Consider the following 17,552-nt stretch of genomic DNA (forward strand, 5'->3'; position numbering starts at 1 on the left):
ACGAATTTTTTAAAATTTGCAGAGCCATGCTCTCTTCTCTACCTTGGTTTAAGCCCAACATAACCCGCTATGTAGGTATGTATGCATGGGTTTAAATAACCAACCATTTGGGTGCCTATATAGGTAGTTAACTAATTATTTATTAAATGATATAGTAAGTAAATAGGTTTTATTACTTACAATTTTAAATAGCCCTACGCTCGAACCTCCACTATATTACACCGCAAACTTACCAACCAACCAATCTAGGAAAGGAATCATCCGTTTAAAAAAAAAAAAGAGAAAGAGAATATAAGAAAAAAAAAGAAAAAGAAAATACATGTGGCACGACTGGAGATCATGACGACCAGACGTAGCGTCAAGAGAAAATTCATACATACATTCCTGGAGATCTAGACGACCAGGTGAATGGGGAGTAAGGTACTCCGTAGTCAGTTATCAGGTAGGTAGATACCTCAAGAAAAAACCTTAAGGGAAAGCCTCAATTATCTGGGAAATTTGTTCACAGCAGCAAGCCCAGAAATAAGAACAGCAGTCACAAATCATGAAATCGCCCCCCGTGACCTCTTTGTTCTGCAAATCTTGCTCACTATGTATCCCTCGAATCAGGGGCCGTGGATTGGTGAAATGGCGGGAAAAGGCAATACGAACATCTAGGTAATCCTTTACGGCAACGGTTTGTATTCACCAATGATCTCCAGTTTGTAAGAGCTAACCAGTCCGGGCTATGAACGGTCCAGAGTGCTGCTGGGTAATGTGAGAATGAATGACCGTTGTGCTGGGCACTGGCGCCAGTCATCGAGTACCCACATCCTTCAACACGAAGCCATATGAGATTCCAAGGAGGAAGTGCTAGATGACCATCAAACACATTCTCCCAGGACCCCGTCATGAGCCGAACCTCGATCAATTCAACGCGACGTAGCTCATCGTGAGCTTGTATGAAAATCTTCTTGAGGGTTTCATGGTTGATCCTCACACCTTCAAGCCGGAAAATTTTCAGTCTTGTGAAGCTCTCTGCTTCCAGATCAGACATATCAAACCAGGCACGGGAATACAGGCTGAAGACCTTGATCCGTGTTGCATAGGAGATGAGCTGGACGAGATATGGAGCAAATCGATCGAGTGGATACTTGGTCTTGATCACCGAGCGGGGCCATTTCGGGTCTCTTCTGCCGTCAGAGCCAGTGCTGTCATTAATAGTGATGTGGAGCTCTTCGATCTGAGCGAAAATGTTGGTGAAGTCCCTGGCATAGCCGCTCGACTCGAAGAAACGAGCAAATTCTGCGGTGGTTGGCATAGACAAATGGAGACACTTCAGCCTCGGGACAGACACGAAGCGTAAAGTGTTCACAAGGGAGCTTGTCAGCCTGGCAAGCATTGGTGGCTTGAGTTGTCCTTCTTCACTGAATGTATCCACCACAGTGGGGGTTTGCAACCTGAGTGTTTGGATGTTTTGGAAACGACTGATCAAGACCGGAAGAGCTCCTGCTGCCAGGTCGTCGATGTAGCGATCATAATCCAGTCCGGGCAGCCATGATCCCACGAAACCAAAACTCACGTCGCGTACATAAATGGCTTGTGGGCTTTCAGAAATCTTCAGGATGCTATCGAGAGGTCGACCAGCAGAGTACCCGACGACTGCCTGGATGTGCCTAAAAAGGAGAGGAGTCGCAATCCTATTCCAGATTTGGTTCACCAGTCTCAAGGTCGAAAGGGTCTTTTTCGTCGCCGGGTGTTCGAAGACATCGTCATAAATGAAGTCATTTTCCTCATGTGCTAAGCTAGTAAGCATGGCATAGAAGACCTGATATCAAGTTAGCCTGGTTTAAGCTCCACGGATTTGACCCGGTGTAGTACTTACTGTTTCCCAAGCTTCATACGGGAGCGATGGCTCTCGTGCCAAGTACCGAAAGTTGCGAGAGGTCTCATCAGACTGAAAGTTATTAGAAGGAGTTCGCGAAGGAGAACGATTCAAGTGTCCAGATAGGTGCCTGTCGAGGGGGAAGGCGTGTTGGGAAGGCTCGAAGTGGGGGAAGGACTTTCAGTCAAGTGAGGAGTCCTACGAGGGGAAGTGCCACCAAACAAAGAGGTGTAAGTGGGGGAAGCTCTACCAGGGGCACCAGTGGGATCAGTAGGTGCATCACGTGGAGCCTGCTGAACGGGTGGGCTGTTCAGGGCCATCTCAGCCAGCCGTCCCGAAGGTGAGGCATTAAAGGCCATTGCAGCCAGCTGCGCCGATGGCGAGCCGTTCAAGGCCATCGCAGAGAGCCGCGATGAGGGCGGGCTTTGCGCCTGCGATGGATCCATTTCTGTAGCTGAACCCGAAAAGAACCAGCAATAACGCGATACGAATTAGTGGGTTAAGAAGAGGGCCCACGAAGGTACTTTCTGAGGAGTAAACAAGTAGTAGTGGTTTGTTTTGATGAACAAGAGTTTGTTATGATGGACTGGGCACTAGGCCTGAGGCAAGCAGGGTGCTGATACACCCTTATGATAGATGCCCCCATCCTGTTCGGCTCGGAAAATGAAACTATCCGAAGGAAACAAGGTGTATAAGGAGAAAAAGGAGGAGCAGGAAGTCGGTGAGGAAGGAAGAAGTACATGTAGCAACTAATTAGACCATAGCACGCGCGCAACCCTCTAAGGACCTGGGTACCTGAGCAAACAGGTACACTGTATAATACACGATTGACCAATCATGACGAATTATAGAAAATAATTGACCAATCATGTTAAAGAACAGAAAAAGTTTAACCAATCACAACGAACCTTGGAAGTAGGGAAAAACCTTGGAAGAACGTTGCACCCATTCCAAGGCTCAGAGCCTCATGAAGCTCCAAGGTCCAGTCGTTTTCAAGGTTCATACCTACATCCAACCGATACAAGGTTATTTTTATTTTCACAACAGTTGTACGTAGAATCTCCCGAGGCTGGTTCCCCAATTATGCCACTACCATAACTATTATAGATACTTAATTTGTCTCGTTTATACTCTCGGTAGTAGCCAATAAAGCCATTGTTTTTGGATCCACTAATGAAGCCATCCCCGCTAACCTTTGCCACAATCAAGTCTCCGTGGCGCAATTGGTTAGCGCGTCCGACTGTTAATCGGGAGGTTGGAAGTTCAAGCCTTCCCGGGGACGTTTCTTTTTGTTTTTTTCCCCCTTAACTTGCTATTATCAGTCATGCTATTTATTTATGACCTGCAGACAACTTGAACTTTTTTTTTGCAGCACAAGGGGCTAGGGTAGGGTACGGCAAACACCAAGAGAGGGGGAGAGGGGATATCTCAAAATATATTCAACAACAGATTTATTTTAAACAGACATTGAATAGACATTGAATAGACATTGAATAGACATCAAAATATTGAATAATATCTCATTGTCGTAGCGAGTAGAAAGCAAACAACGCCAACCCCAGCAACCCCAAAACAAACCCACTCGAGTTAATTAAGAAGAACCAGCAGCACTTTAAAAAAAAAGCATCTAAAAGACATCCAGAGGAGATTTTAGAAGAATTGAATGTTATGTCCCTCATACTATGTTAAACTAATTGTATTAGATTACTGATCGACGTCGTCAACCTTGGAAGGACAGAAGCCGCACAAGCGGCCGATTATTCTTATATTGCACATCTGTGTCTTTCCTTGGTAGTGTCAAATGTCATCACAAAATCCTTCGTTTGAGTGTAAGCCGGATCTACCCCATACAATTAAATCCACCTAATCTACCCTACCTAACTTACAAATCTCTCTAAAATCCGGTAGCCAAAGGCGTCGTAACAGGCGCCACACCGGAAGGACAAACACAAGCCGTAGCCGATGAAACCGGAGGCTCTGTGCAATGCGGGCTCACCTCCCAAGGCACAGAAGATGTGACGGGGGCCTTGCCTCCAATCCTCTCAGCCTTGACCAACACCGGAATAACAGCACCGGTATTCAACTTGAAGGTCCGGTGACCAATAACCCTCAGAATAGACGAGATTTCACCCGAATGCGACGTAATCGACACAAACGACTTCTTCTTGGACAAAGTAAAGAAAATATCCCCCAATGCTTGCGCACTCCGAATATCCTGTGCGCCACTGGTCTCACCAGTCACGCCATTCCACAGCTCATCCACCTCGGTGAACCCGTGCTCAATGGACCAGTGCGGGAATAGGTCGTGGATGTAGCTGCGACTGCGGCGGTGGTCACAGGTGTGTACGCTAATACCTTCGCGGAAGAGTTCCTTGATGGTTGGCTTGAAGTGCGCGCTGTGCTTGGGTAGGTCCAGGTCCCCGAAGGTTAGGTTGGCGGTTTGAAGGGTGCGTGTCAGTGGGCTGACGTAGTAGTGGTCTGGTGTGTGGATTCGTTGTTCGTTTATCTCCTTTTGCCAGAACTCATTTGCTTTGAGTGCTTGGGTGATACCGCCGGGTGTGAGGGTGGCGTCTGCCCAGCTTGCTGTGCTGTTGCCATCCAGTTCGGACCAGTAGCACTGAATGGAGATAGTTAGGTTGGTCCTAGCGTGAGGTTAAGGTGGTAGGGAAGGACTTACGTTCCACGCTGGGGTGCCATAGTAGGTCTCGGCGGCATTGTGCCATCCTTCTCCATGTCGACCAAGGAACAGAACCTTATACTCGATGTGCGGAGGAGAATGATCATTCAACTTGGCGACCTGGTTATAGAAGCGCTCCCATTGGGTTAGAGACTCGTGTTTCTTGTTCTCCTTGTCTGCGGGATATGCGCGGCTGATCAGGCCGAAGTTCTCCGCCGTCTGAACATGTTAGTGGACCGAATTAATGACCAATTAAGGGATCGACAAAGAGATAGTTTTTGAGGTAAAAGATATTCTCAATTCGCCAGAATTTGCGCTTCACTTACATAGTCAAATGTAGAGGCATCAGTCGACTCCTCATCCTGCAAAAAGTAGCCTGTGACCGCAGAGTAACTGATAGTCGATGCCTGCGCGACAGCTAGGCCCACAAGGGCTGAACCGAGGGTGGAGAGTTTCATTGAAAAACGAAGATACGCGGGTTTCAATTCCAACGTTTCAATTCACAATTTTGGGTTGTTATTTCTTTCTGCTCTCTTAAGATGAGATCGACAAATATCTTCCTTTTATATTTAGGTATAAACCTTGGAAGACTGTAGCGCACGTGGTGGTTAAGGTTGCTGCACGTTCCAGTGGCGCTTTTTGCGCGTTCCACGGTTCTGGACGACAACCTATGGTCTGGCGCACGTGCTGAATCCATGATTGTACGATGTACGGAGGTACGGAGTACATGCTCCGTACAATTTGGAATAATATATGTCCGGAATATGTACTCATACGAGCGAGCCAGAAAGGGGCAAGTGCCACAAACAGCTTGAACTAATAGCTGAGTCGTGACCGTTTGGTGGTGGATCATTATTTTATTCTCCGGGATTTACTTCCGGGAAACGCGAAAAGTGTAAGAGATCGACCCCTTTTTTGATTGAGAGATATGAAATAGTATAGATACGTAACAAAATGTATATATCATGGAAAATGTCAAAATAAGTCGAATGCTGCCAAAGCCATATGCAATCCCAAGTTCAAATCCCATCCACAAAACCCGATTCCAAATGACGGGAATAAAAAAGAGGTCAAAGACAAAGACAAATAATCAATGGTAGAATATAAAAAGGTCTCGAGGTTCCCATGAGGAAGCCCGGCAGAAATTAAAAGGTCCTATCAGACACCAAAAATAACAAAAACAATCCCAGGCCAATAAACAGTATGCAAGGAATGCTCCAAATATGTAGAAACCCGATAAATACACCCCAAATAAAGAGACACGAAAAAAAGTATATAAGACATAAAGTGACAGTGGTTCTCCGCGCGTGGAGGGTTGGCTAGACAACATCTCCCTTATGAGAGAAGGTGTAGGAAAACGAAGGCGAAAGCGAAAATTTTGCGAAGTGAACTCGTCCCAGACCAAAAACACCGAAAGTTGACGCCCATTTCTCATACATCCATAGTAAGGGAAAGATCAACGGATCCAGCCCCTAGGAAGGGTAGTTACTTGGCGTCGTATTGTTCGCGAACGTGTAGGCTTTCGGCTTCTGCATCGATAGCAAGTGATGGCCACCAAAGTGGGTATCGTGCTCTGGGAATTCATGCATCATAAATTCAGTCCGCTTCCTCTCCGCGAGCTCGGCAGAGCCTGGCATGTCGGTATCTTCGATGGAGTAGATCAAAGACGGGGAGCCAGAGACCGATTCCATGCCAAACGCCTGTCCAGTGTGGTCGGTGGTCGCGCTGTAGCCCATGGGCGAGACGGTAGTTGAGTGCGGTACCTGGAGACCCGGCGGGTACTCGGGTGAAGATATGGAAGCAGTGTCGGCCCAGCTGCGGGCCGGCATGGGAACCGAGTCACATGTGATATATTCAGGGAAGGAAGATACATGAGCCGGGGCCGACATCGGCGGGGCCACGTTTTGGTAAGGGAAGGGGGAGTAAATATCCAGTGGTGTAGCAGGAGGTGATGCCATATTGACCTGCATGGGCTGGGAGGTAGGGAAGAAGTGGGCTGTGGAGTGGGCCGACAAGCAGTAATTACTTTCCGTGGGGGAGGCAGGCATGAAATGCTGGAGGTCTTGCGGGGTCAAGGGAGTTGGCGGAGCTAGGCTAGTGGTCGAGACCGAAGGTCGCAACATCTTCTCGGCCTTCTTGATAGACCCGGAATCCGCAAAAGTGAAATTCAGTGGAGACCGCTGGGCAGCCGACGCCTTTCTCACACCGGCATACCGGGAGTTGAGGCTTTGAGTTGACTTGGATTGCCTCATCGAGTTGCCGGCACCGGAGTTAGGCATACGAGCGGTAGGCGAGAGCGAGGACATCGAGGTCGAGTTAACCAAAGGACGAGTTCCCGAGGTGCCAATAGCAGCGGGGCGAGGGCGCTTGCGGCGTGCGGCGAGGTCGAGCTCCTTACCGGGCTCCTTCCAGCAAGTTGCTTCTACCCGATCGACAGATTGAGACAGCCCAGATTGGCCGGTAGTACAGATTCCGATGCCCTCCAGTGAGGCGGTCAGCGCATCAGAAGACTCACGACGTGTGACCGAGATATCTGGTGTCTGCATGGACATCGGATATTGCATATTTCCGTAGACAAGGTTGTCGTGTCGTGATTCCCTGTCCTCAGACCATTCTTCCCTGTGAGGGGGCAGATGGTTCGAGTAAACGTCCAAGTTTTGGTGCATGGAGTGGGAAGGATTCGACATTTCCGCCATTGGTTGGTGGCAATTGGAATATGGGGTCTGCTCTGCAGTGCTATATCCCACATTCTCATTGTGCTCGCCGGATCCCCACGAAGCGGGTTCTTCCTTGATACCCGACCAGCCCGAAAAGGAGGAGTTCATGTTGGCAAGATTTCCATGGTCACTAGCTGGAGTGGCCGTTTTTGGTGGTGGCATTGATCCAGGGGACACTGCCTCTTCCCCTTCGTCTTCTTCAGGAAAAGACTCGTTCTTGCTCCGAGGGTTGATCCGGCGACCGAATCGATCCCGGGCAGCACAAGCAGCATTCAGCGCCCTCTGCAAAGACGCAAAAGTTGCTTCTCTTGCCGACTCACTCTTTGTTTTGTGGTGTTTGGAACGGCTGGATGTGGAATCTGTCTTGGCATGGCCACTGGATGTGGAGGTAGGTGTTTGCTTAGGAGTAGCGGATTTCTCCGATTCCTCCTTGGCAATTGATCCTTTTCGAGATCCAGACAGTTGGTCCAAGGTCTCTGATTTCCGGCGAGCAGCCTCCTCGGCTTCCGCCTTGGCCTTTGTCATCTTTTCAAATTCCTCCTGGCGTTTCTGTTGCTTGGCCTTGGCGCGACGGTTCTGAAACCAATTCTATTTATTGGATTAGCTCTGGCTAGACAAGAAGGGTTCAGCTTCTAGGTATACGTACCGCAACGCGAGGAAGACTCAAATTTGTCTGAGCCGCCAATTGACGCTTAACGTTGCTGCTTGGCTTCGGATGAGCCTGGAATTGGGCCTCCAGGGTTTCAACTTGTTCCTTGGTCAACCGTGGTCGCGACAGATTTTCAGTGTATTCGTCGTAGTCCATAATCGGTTGGTGGTAGTAGTCAATCATCTCCATTGGCGGGTGAGGGTACATGTAGCCCTCCATAGGATGCATCATCGGAGGAGGGACCATGGACGGGTCATATGCCATGTGTTGTTCCATTGGGATGCCCTGGTGGCCCTGGTAGTTCCATGAGGGGTGAATATAGCTCATGGCGATGTGTAGAGGAAAGTATGTAGGTATAGGAGGGACGAAGTTGTGGGAGGAGCGCGAGAGAGATAGAGAGGGATGGGGATGGAGATGCTGCGCAGGAAAGTAGCAGCTTCGAGGAGTGAGGTCTATATCATGAAGTAGATTCGGTTTGGTCAACCTATAGCGATCGAGACAGGGACCTTGGTTGTAAATGTAAAGAATGGCAGTACGGATAGTCCGTTATTGAAGAAAAAGAAATGAGCAGTGGTAGCTTGTGATAATGGTCGATGTTAAGGAGAGACTCGGGATTTAGGGACCCAAAAGAGTGTGCATGGAAAAAGAAACCAAGAGAAAAAGCAAAGAAAGAGCTCAGGGAACGTAAAGAAAAGACTGTGTGAGAAAGGAAAAGGATGAAGAGAAAGAAAGATGGAGTTTGGAGGCGCTGGGGGGGAAGATCGGGGGTGACGGCTGGTAAAGCGCGGTACACAGCTGCCGAATAATTTGGTATGATTGGCTGGCGGGCGGGTATTGTTCAGTAACGGGTGGTAATCAGATGAAACAACCTTTGCAAAAGGTCTGTGCCTGTACTGGGTACATGAGACTTATGTACTATGAGTACCCGGCTTGCGGGTACCTGTACTTCAATCGAGTATAGATATAAATAATAATAAAAAATCACATTTAATATTAACATATTAAGAATTAATCAAAAAGAATTGCAATGGGAAAAGCAATTCAGATCTGGGATCGTCTTCCTGCCCATCTACGGAGTAACAATCCAATGATGCGAACAATACCCACACAAATTGAAGGCTGAATTACCCCCCACCGTATTTCATCCTTTTTTAGCCCGTGGAGTCGCGCTACCGCCCGCTCGGTAGGGGGTGGCGGCCTGACTCTTGCATCAGAGTCACATTTTGATTTTATTTGAATATTCTTTATTTTTATTCTTATTTACGATGTATCCTTTGTCCTTTATTTTTTTTCAACCCTTTTTTTTTTTTTCCCTTTTCCAGAATAGAGTTGGCCCAGGACATAATTCCGATCCCATCCAGACTCCCCCTCGTGAACTCATTCTAACATGGACGTGTAACAAAAAAAAAAAGGGATCCGAGGCTCCACGGAGCCCTACCCGATCGATTCGGATCTCATGAATATTTGTGCGAAAATACCGATCTATATTTTCACGTACCTGCTATAGCATTGGAGGTACCTAGGTACCTACATAAAATGTAACAGGAAGGGTACATCGTATACCTAGGTAGTAAGCTTCGGAGTAAACAAAGGTGAGCCAAGGTTCAAGTGCGGAGAGCCGAGTTTGGGTCGGATGCCTCCCGCGGTAATTTAATATACGATGTGATACAATATGATACATTGTGATACACCTGCTGTTATGGGTCCTCAGGGCTTAAGGACCCTCATCTTGGTCTCCGTGAATTTCACAAACCAAAAAAACGCAAACGCAAAAAATCCCAGTTCCTGCATTAGCGTCATGTCTGATCCCAGGAGGTGCCCGTCGCTGCAAAGAAAATCATGTCCACTATAGAAGAATTTAATTTGGAAAGAAAAATCAGTGGATCTGCTAGCAAGTACCTAATTTATGTGCAATATTATTTGTTAACTACATATTATACAAAGTACCGAGTATGTGTATTTGTAGCCTGTAGCTCCAAGTTCTACAAAAGACGTTATAATGCTGTAGATATCGGTACAGAGTACTCCTGTACGGTGATCAGACTTGCATACTCAATCTGCTTTGGGTAGTAGTCACAATTTCCTCCCTAAACATCCCGGTCTTCGCAAGTGTTCCCTCGTACCGGGGTGACTACGTAGAGACCGGTGCTCTGGGTCAGGCGATCGGGCGCAGTCCCTCGGTATAATAATACAGCTATATGATTCGAGGATCGTCACGATTATGGAGAACGACGATGTCTAGCCTATCTACAAAGGTACGTTGTATAATACTCCGTAGGCTATTGACTCCTGAGGCAACTGTCAGCTATCTGTAACTGACAGTGACCAGGTTCCCCTTTCCGCTAGGACAAATTGATGCTAATGCAGGCGCATGGCAGCGGTCAGCCAAGACAAACTAAACATCAATAGTCGACAGATCCCCCGTCGATCACTCATGGATCTGCCGAGCTTTTTCCCTTATCTCTTTCTTTGGATGTGGCGCCCCCCCCCTCCTGAGCATATCTTGTGCCCCCCTGTTATCCGGCTTCATCCAGGCTCCAACCATATTCTGGGTGTGTGACACCATCTTGTCTTTTCCCGGGGCTCTGGTTGGACCCTGCTCGACAAGCGCTAAACGTCTTGGAATAAGTCGCTCCATGCACGCAAGTCACGAGGGTTGCAGCCCCAACTTTGTCCACCCCCTTAACATGCACATGCGCCTAAAGATGATCACTGCCCAGACATCCGGAGACTGCTGCCCATGGCGCTATGGTCTTTTTTTTTTTTTTTTTTTTTGTCTCAACTTTGTTTCATTCCACGCTTAGTTTGGTAGTTAGATAGCTATAATGTGTGGACATTGTACATAGTAACCAATTATGGTGTATTAGTTATGGTACTGTTTAGAATCATTTACAGCAAAACATTCCAGATATCTAGGCGACGAATCCTAAACTATGGAGTCGGGAGATCCCCAAACGTCTGTCTTCTCGCTGTGATAGGATCGCATATGGAACCCAAACTCTGACGTTGGCACATGGATAGTGGCACCCGCAGAAGGTAAGGCAACAATCAACCGGTCTAGCGGAACCTCTGCTCGAGCTGTAAGCTACAAGAGCGCCCCTGGTCCCCAATTTAGTGATCTACCCCCTTGACTGCTCGATTTGGTAGCATGATCTGACCCAAAAAGCCGCCAACGCTATAGTGATCCAAGGTTGATCATCCTCGGTGGGCCAGTCATATAGATCAAAAGATTGCCGTGGATTGATTGCTAATAGGGAAGGATCAATCCGGAGAAAATCCCATAGCAAAGACCTTGTTTGAGACTACTAACAGCCCCACGGACTAGGTAGATCATTTGAGAGTATGTACTTCGTACACAACGTGGCGCTTAGATTCCCCCAAACTTTGTATCGCGGTGTGCCATTGTCCTTGCTCTTTGGAAATAATGCTGCGACGGACGTGATTGTGACGAAGTAAAAACTTAGGTTTCCCATTCAAGCTTCATGTGCATCAGGGCGCGTATCGGTGCCCGCACATCACATCCGATGAGATTTCCGATGGCTTCTTGACTCCTCCTTTTGGGCGATTGTGCTCACATTTTTCTTGGCACATCCTGCCCCACCAATCCACCAAGAAAATGGTCTCATGGTCCAAGGTGATGGCGAGAACAGTACGGAGTATGGAGTACATCGTAGGCAAATCCGACCAGCGTGGACACGGACCAATTTGATATCACTCCAGTCTGGCCGAGAATCCCCGATCTCTTTTTTTCTACTTCAAATGCAGTAATATAAGTACGGAATACAAAGTACAATAAATCCCATTGTCGTACTTTAGTACCTATTTAGGCTATTGCAGTTATGTTGCACACAGATCTACTAGTAGTTTGAAGTAAAAATTCGGGGGATCTGCCATGACGACCCCTGGGTCGATCCGCAACGTATTTCCCGCACGGATCCCTTCGCCCCATCCGACTATTGATTGGATCTCATGTGAACCGTTACACCGGAAAATATAATCTCAAATATCGGACCTTGCAACAACTACGGAGTAAAAGTGTACGGAGTACGGATACAATACAAAAGGAGAGAATATGGAGCACAATTCCCCGGGAAAACTTGAGGATATGATCGACAGTGTGATAGAAAAATTAAATATCCCTCGGGTTCCCAAACCTTGATAGATTGACTGTCAATTGGGGCCGAGGTCGGATCGTCTTCCTCCATTATGATATCAAACCCCTATTCATAGCAATGCATGGCTTGGTTTTTTCTTGACTAGCTAGGGGATTTTAGGGGTCCGGAGTATTTCGGTCAGAAGCCAGAAGCCTGGTGGCTGAGCTGTGCAGATCTGTCAATGTGATAGATCCCCACGGCCGTCCTCGGGGACGCTCTTGTGGCGCTGATACTAGGTCTGTGGCGGTGCGCAACTAAATAGAGCGCCCTGCATATGGATAAACTGGGAATTATGTATTTGTCACTTTCGTGGGGCCAGGTGCTCGAGCTAACAGAATAATCTGCGAAACTACCCTACACAGGAACGGTCTGTAACATGATTGGATGCGCCCTTCAACACAATGCATCCCCATTACGGTTCAGATCGGAATTGGGGAAGCGTATAGGATCAGAATCTACCGTATGTGATGAGATTGCATTTGCCCCTCATCTGTCATCACACATCTTCGTACAGGATACACCGTAATAGGTGTGGACGAGAAACCCCTCCAGATTGGAACAAAAGCGCTCTCCCACATCGCCTTCCTCGGTCAATTGTGATGATATTCAGGAGTTTACATTCGAACATCACCTTTTCCCGACCCATACGCGGGATGCAACCTGGCCCCCCCTTGCATGCTATTCTCACCGACCAAGCGGCCTTCCTCAACGTCATTGGAGAGAAGCTCTGCTCTCGCCCCAAACTCCCCAGTCAGGTAGGATGTGTCCATCCCCCAAACCACTTGGTCCACCAATGACATCCGCACAGTGCGTTTGTTTCAAAGTTCCCGGGAGAAAAAGTATCGATATCCTCGTGAGCATCCAACTCCTTCCTCAAAAAGGCTGGCTGCAGCTGCAGCCGGAACGCCCAATCCCAATAAGAACAGATCTGGTATTTTTTCCAAATCTGAAGTCATCCTCGGGGATGCGTTTCCGTGCTCACAGTCTGGTTCCACATCCACCCAGGGCTCAAGCGTGCATGAACGGTAGTTCGCGGCCCGCCCTACCTGAATGATTGGACCAGATGTGAGTAGCAGGTGCATTTACATGCTGTAACGCCCTGCCGACAAAATCCGGCTTTGAGCTGCAAGGATTGCGTGGTTGCATACCCACGAAAGGTGTCCGCGACGCACGCCATGGTGGTCTAGGGCGTCCGGTTACTGTGTCAACAGCTATACAGCTTGATCCTTACCGGTCGAATCATCTAGAAGAGCCGCCATCCTTGTTATGAGATGTGTCGGATGTCACTAAACGAATCCGTACTCCGTACCGCGGCAATAGCACCCCTGATTCGTGTGCAAGGCTGGGATGAGCTCCATACCTGCTTAAAGGTAGCTACACATGGTGGGTTGTATGTGGAACTCGTGCATACGTACTTTCTATGTTGCATCTTACACCTTGCTTAGCCCGATTACATCCCCGCCCGGGGAACCAGAGCCACCTGAGCTACTTCATGGCTTTGTATCTTTGTATCGTTTCAGGATATGCAGAGCCTGGTGCTGGTGGTCGGGGACGATCCAGCCCTGTTCAGAAGACCCAATGAGCATGAGAACCAATTACATAACCTGAGACAGCAGCAAAAATAAGGCCGGGTTCCCTCTCTACCTAGATACTAGGTACCCTTTTTCAGCACCGCCAGCTATGGTACTCGCTTTCCAGGGAGATATGGATAAATGGTGGACATTTGCCAGTTTACAAGCCGTCTAGCACGACTGACTTCCATGCTAACCCAAACAAACCAAAGGTCGATAACAAAATCTAAACAAATATGTATAAATATATATATATATATGTACCAATCTAACCTGTATGTAGTGCACGTTAATTCTAAAAAAGCCATGAGATCTTTAACATGAGACCTTTAGGCTGTGTCCAACTCTAAGAAACCTGCTACGCAGGTGCAAATGCAAGAGTACATCCCTGCCCATGCAGCAGCGAATCGGCGAAACCGGGATGGTCACGACCATCTATTGATACGCATTCCTGATCTCGATCTGTACCTGGCCATCAACAACCGCCTTGACCGAAATACTGGTCAAATCTTCCACAATCCAATCCGCGCCAGCTTGTTGGAGCTGGTACAGCGAGTGCGTCGTCTTCAATGCAATCACCTTGAACCCAGCAGCCTTACCAGCCTGGATACCAGAAGGTGCATCCTCGAGTACGACAATTGAGGTAGAATCTTCGATGCCAAGCTGCTTCCGGCCTAGCAGATAGCAGCGCGGATCCGGCTTGCCGAGCGGTACGTCCATTGCCGTGACCAGGTTCTTGGGGCGTGGGAGGCCGAGCACTTCCAGCCAGCCGTCGACTAGAGGGCGCGTACCGGATGTCACAACACCCCATCTTGCGCCGGAGGTCTCAAGGGCTGCGAGGAGGTCGCGGCCGCCGGGGATCTCGACGGCGTCGGAGCCATATTCTTTCGGGATGCGGCCTTCGATTTCATTGACATCTGCGAGGGGATATTGTCAGTTTATATCCTATGTTTGTTTTGAAGGTATCGGTCGGTTCTGGGTGTCTGGTAGACTTACAGTCCCAGTTGGCCTTGGTCTGGTCGTATAGGCCCATTACATCGATGCTACGGCGGCCATGCGAGGTCGCGAGGATAGTCTTGGGGTCGACACCGAGTTCCTCGCCAATCCTGAAGGGGAATTTATGTTAGATACTCTGCTCGCGGAGGCCATGTTGGGCTGTGTTTATGACTCACTTGTGCCAGTGCTTCACAATGGCTGTTTAATACTGCATGGTTAATATTGGTTCCAATTAATCCTGGGACTCGAATTGGGATCGAATACCATCAGTTGAGTCCACAATTGTCCCATCGAAGTCAGAAAGAAGGCCATCGAATGTGTGTACCTGCGCAGGTGCGGAGAACGATCCTGTTGTTAAGGACATGGTGGGGGATGCGGGGGGGAGTGAAATGCACGGAGTCAATGAGGAGTAGACAGCGAAGCTGATGGTGAGTGAAAGACAAGAAGCAATCTGCTGAGAATCTTCTTGGGGGTATCAACAGTTAAGAAACAAGAACTTGAAGAGAAGATAATATAGCCCTGGAGGCTATGGCGTTATCCAACCTGGAATATATTTCTTGCTTATTCCCGGTGTAGGTATGCACCTACCTAATCTGGTAACTGTTCCGCAAGCTTAGTCAGTTCGAAATTTATCGGCCCCGGGGAGATCGGCCAAACTACTAATCCGCTTATCGGCTGGGAAATCTTGGCACCCAACTTTTTCTACTCCCGTTGCGGATAGGCTTTGAGGATTTGCTGTGCACTTTTTTTGTGATTAACAAATACGTGCATTCAAAATGGTTACTAAGAGCGGTTTCGGTATGATACCCTTTTCTCATCACCTGCTCATGCAGTCCTGAGGTGTAATTCTAACGGTCTACAGGCAAGACTTCCAAGCGGGTTCCCGTCCGCTTGAGGCACAAGATTGAAAAGTCTGCAGTTCAGAAGCAGAGAAAGCAAAAGAAGCTCGCAAAGAAGGTATTGCAGACAATATATCCATAATAGTTATGATCGAAGGTTCTGACAATTTTCTCTCCAGAACCCCGAATGGCGGTCAAAGCTTAAGAAGGATCCCGGCATTCCCAATCTCTTCCCCAACAAGGACAAGCTTCTCCACGACATGGAAGAGCGGAAGCGCATGAAGGCCGAGGAGCAACAGCGCATTCGGGAGGAGGCACGAGCCCGCAAGGCTGAAGGCCTGCCCGCCAAGACTGGCACCGAGGCTGTCGACATCGACGAGAACGATATTATGGATGACGATATGGATGCCGAGGGCAATGATTCGAACCCCATGGCTGCTCTTCTCGCCTCGGCACGCGCCCGTGCTGTAGAATACGATGATAACCAAAGCGAAGACGAAGACATGGAGGAAGATGAAGACGATGATGATGAGATGGACGAGGACGATGAGGGCGGCGCAACTATTGACGAGTCTGCCCCACCATTGGTCAATTCAAAGTCGTTCTCCAAGGAGAGCTCAAGACGCCAATTCGATAAGGTGTTCAAGCAGGTCACCGACAACGCCGATGTTGTGCTATATGTGCTCGATGCCCGCGACCCTGAGGGTACCCGCTCCAAGGACATTGAGCGCGAGATCATGATGGCAGATGGTGGCAACAAGCGGTTGATTCTTATTTTGAACAAGATCGATCTGGTTCCGCCTCCAGTGCTCAAGGGCTGGTTGCTTCACCTGCGCCGCTCCTTCCCCACTCTCCCCCTCAAGGCTTCCAGCGGCACCACTGCCAACGCACACAGCTTCGACCACAAGCAATTGACGGTCAAGGGTACTTCGGATACACTCTTGCGTGCTCTTAAGTCATACGCTGGCGCCAAGCAGTTGAAGCGAGCCATCTCTGTCGGTGTCATTGGATACCCCAACGTCGGCAAGTCGTCCGTCATCAACGCACTCACCGCACGTCTGAACAAGGGCTCAAGTAACGCATGCCCCACAGGCGCCGAGGCTGGTGTCACTACTAGCCTGCGCCAGGTCAAGCTGGACAGCAAACTTAAGCTGATTGACTCTCCCGGAATCGTCTTCCCCAGCTCCAGTGAAAAGTCTAGCAAGAAGAACAAGAAGCAAGAAGACCAGGCTCGTCTGATTCTCCTCAATGCCGTTCCTCCCAAGCAGATCGAGGATCCCATTCCTGCGGTCAACCTTCTGATGAAGCGTCTATCCTCCTCGGAGAACCTCCTCGCCAAGATGCTCGAGTTGTACGGCATCACCGCTCTCTTCCCCAGCAATGGCGACAAGACCACCGACTTCTTGGTCCAGGTGGCCCGCAAGCGCGGCCGTCTCGGAAAGCGTGGTGTCCCCAACATCGAGAGCGCTGCCATGACCGTTATCAACGACTGGAGAGATGGCCGCATCCAAGGCTGGGCCAATGCGCCCGTGCTGCCCGTTGTCTCGGCAGATGCTCCTGCTAGCGATATTCAGCCTGGCGTTGACACCACAAAGGTCGTCACTGAGTGGGCCAAGGAGTTTAGTATCGAGGGTCTCTGGGGCAACGGACAGGGTGATGATGAGGAGATGGCCGAGTAAGGGCTGCTCTTCTTGCTCGCGTTATGAACTCATTATCTCATTTGATTCTATCTTTCTGGATACCAAAAAGTGGGCGTTTTATGTTGGCATTCCATCCTTTCCCTAGGTTTGATCTCAATTTCAGTGGTATAAAAACATTAGTAAAATGTCTTTTTTTCCAAATAAACCAACTAAAATTGTAGATTGTACTACATATTATTGTTAAAAATCAAGGTAGAAATAGAACTCAAGTCGAAGTAGAGTAGACATCACCGCCAAGCCCCCACACTCGCGCATCAAGAAATCCAACGCGTTCGCGCGTCCTCCTTGCAACCCTCGAACGTCATCCCATCTCCAATCCCTATAACCATAGCTCAAACCCGATTATAACCCAAGGCTCTTTACAGAAAGAAATAATCAGGCCTTG

General features: G+C 48.6%; 6 protein-coding genes across 6 annotated transcripts; 1 reads left to right on the forward strand and 5 right to left on the reverse strand.

Moving 5' to 3' along the window:
- Positions 1 to 589: 589 nt before the first annotated feature.
- On the reverse strand, positions 590 to 1,795 carry N7487_002887 (uncharacterized protein; the record flags this gene model as incomplete). Its single annotated transcript, XM_056870634.1, has 1 exon — positions 590 to 1,795. The coding sequence occupies one exon, from the start codon at positions 1,793 to 1,795 to the stop codon at positions 590 to 592; it is 1,206 nt and encodes a 401-aa protein (XP_056735418.1).
- A 179-nt stretch (positions 1,796 to 1,974) lies between these two features.
- On the reverse strand, positions 1,975 to 2,310 carry N7487_002888 (uncharacterized protein; the record flags this gene model as incomplete). Its single annotated transcript, XM_056870635.1, has 1 exon — positions 1,975 to 2,310. The coding sequence occupies one exon, from the start codon at positions 2,308 to 2,310 to the stop codon at positions 1,975 to 1,977; it is 336 nt and encodes a 111-aa protein (XP_056735419.1).
- A 1,448-nt stretch (positions 2,311 to 3,758) lies between these two features.
- N7487_002889 (phosphoglycerate mutase family protein) lies at positions 3,759 to 4,999 on the reverse strand (the record flags this gene model as incomplete). The annotated part of the gene is made up of 3 exons (XM_056870636.1): positions 3,759 to 4,481; positions 4,542 to 4,760; positions 4,868 to 4,999. The coding sequence occupies 3 exons, from the start codon at positions 4,997 to 4,999 to the stop codon at positions 3,759 to 3,761; spliced, it is 1,074 nt and encodes a 357-aa protein (XP_056735420.1).
- Positions 5,000 to 6,013: 1,014 nt separating this feature from the next.
- N7487_002890 (homeobox domain-containing protein) lies at positions 6,014 to 8,234 on the reverse strand (the record flags this gene model as incomplete). The annotated part of the gene is made up of 2 exons (XM_056870637.1): positions 6,014 to 7,846; positions 7,905 to 8,234. The coding sequence occupies 2 exons, from the start codon at positions 8,232 to 8,234 to the stop codon at positions 6,014 to 6,016; spliced, it is 2,163 nt and encodes a 720-aa protein (XP_056735421.1).
- A 5,833-nt stretch (positions 8,235 to 14,067) lies between these two features.
- N7487_002891 (HAD family hydrolase) lies at positions 14,068 to 14,992 on the reverse strand (the record flags this gene model as incomplete). The annotated part of the gene is made up of 4 exons (XM_056870638.1): positions 14,068 to 14,549; positions 14,629 to 14,738; positions 14,805 to 14,826; positions 14,893 to 14,992. 4 exons carry the CDS (start codon positions 14,990 to 14,992, stop codon positions 14,068 to 14,070), a joined length of 714 nt encoding a protein of 237 aa, XP_056735422.1.
- Positions 14,993 to 15,404: 412 nt separating this feature from the next.
- Positions 15,405 to 17,146, forward strand: N7487_002892 (GNL3/Grn1 family GTP-binding protein; the record flags this gene model as incomplete). The annotated part of the gene is made up of 3 exons (XM_056870639.1): positions 15,405 to 15,426; positions 15,491 to 15,585; positions 15,647 to 17,146. The coding sequence occupies 3 exons, from the start codon at positions 15,405 to 15,407 to the stop codon at positions 17,144 to 17,146; spliced, it is 1,617 nt and encodes a 538-aa protein (XP_056735423.1).
- Between the last annotated feature and the right edge of the window lie 406 nt (positions 17,147 to 17,552).

Source organism: Penicillium crustosum (assembly GCF_028827405.1).
Source record: "Penicillium crustosum strain IBT 35664 chromosome Unknown utg000001l_segment0_segment0, whole genome shotgun sequence".
NCBI classification, from domain to species: Eukaryota; Fungi; Ascomycota; class Eurotiomycetes; order Eurotiales; family Aspergillaceae; genus Penicillium; species Penicillium crustosum.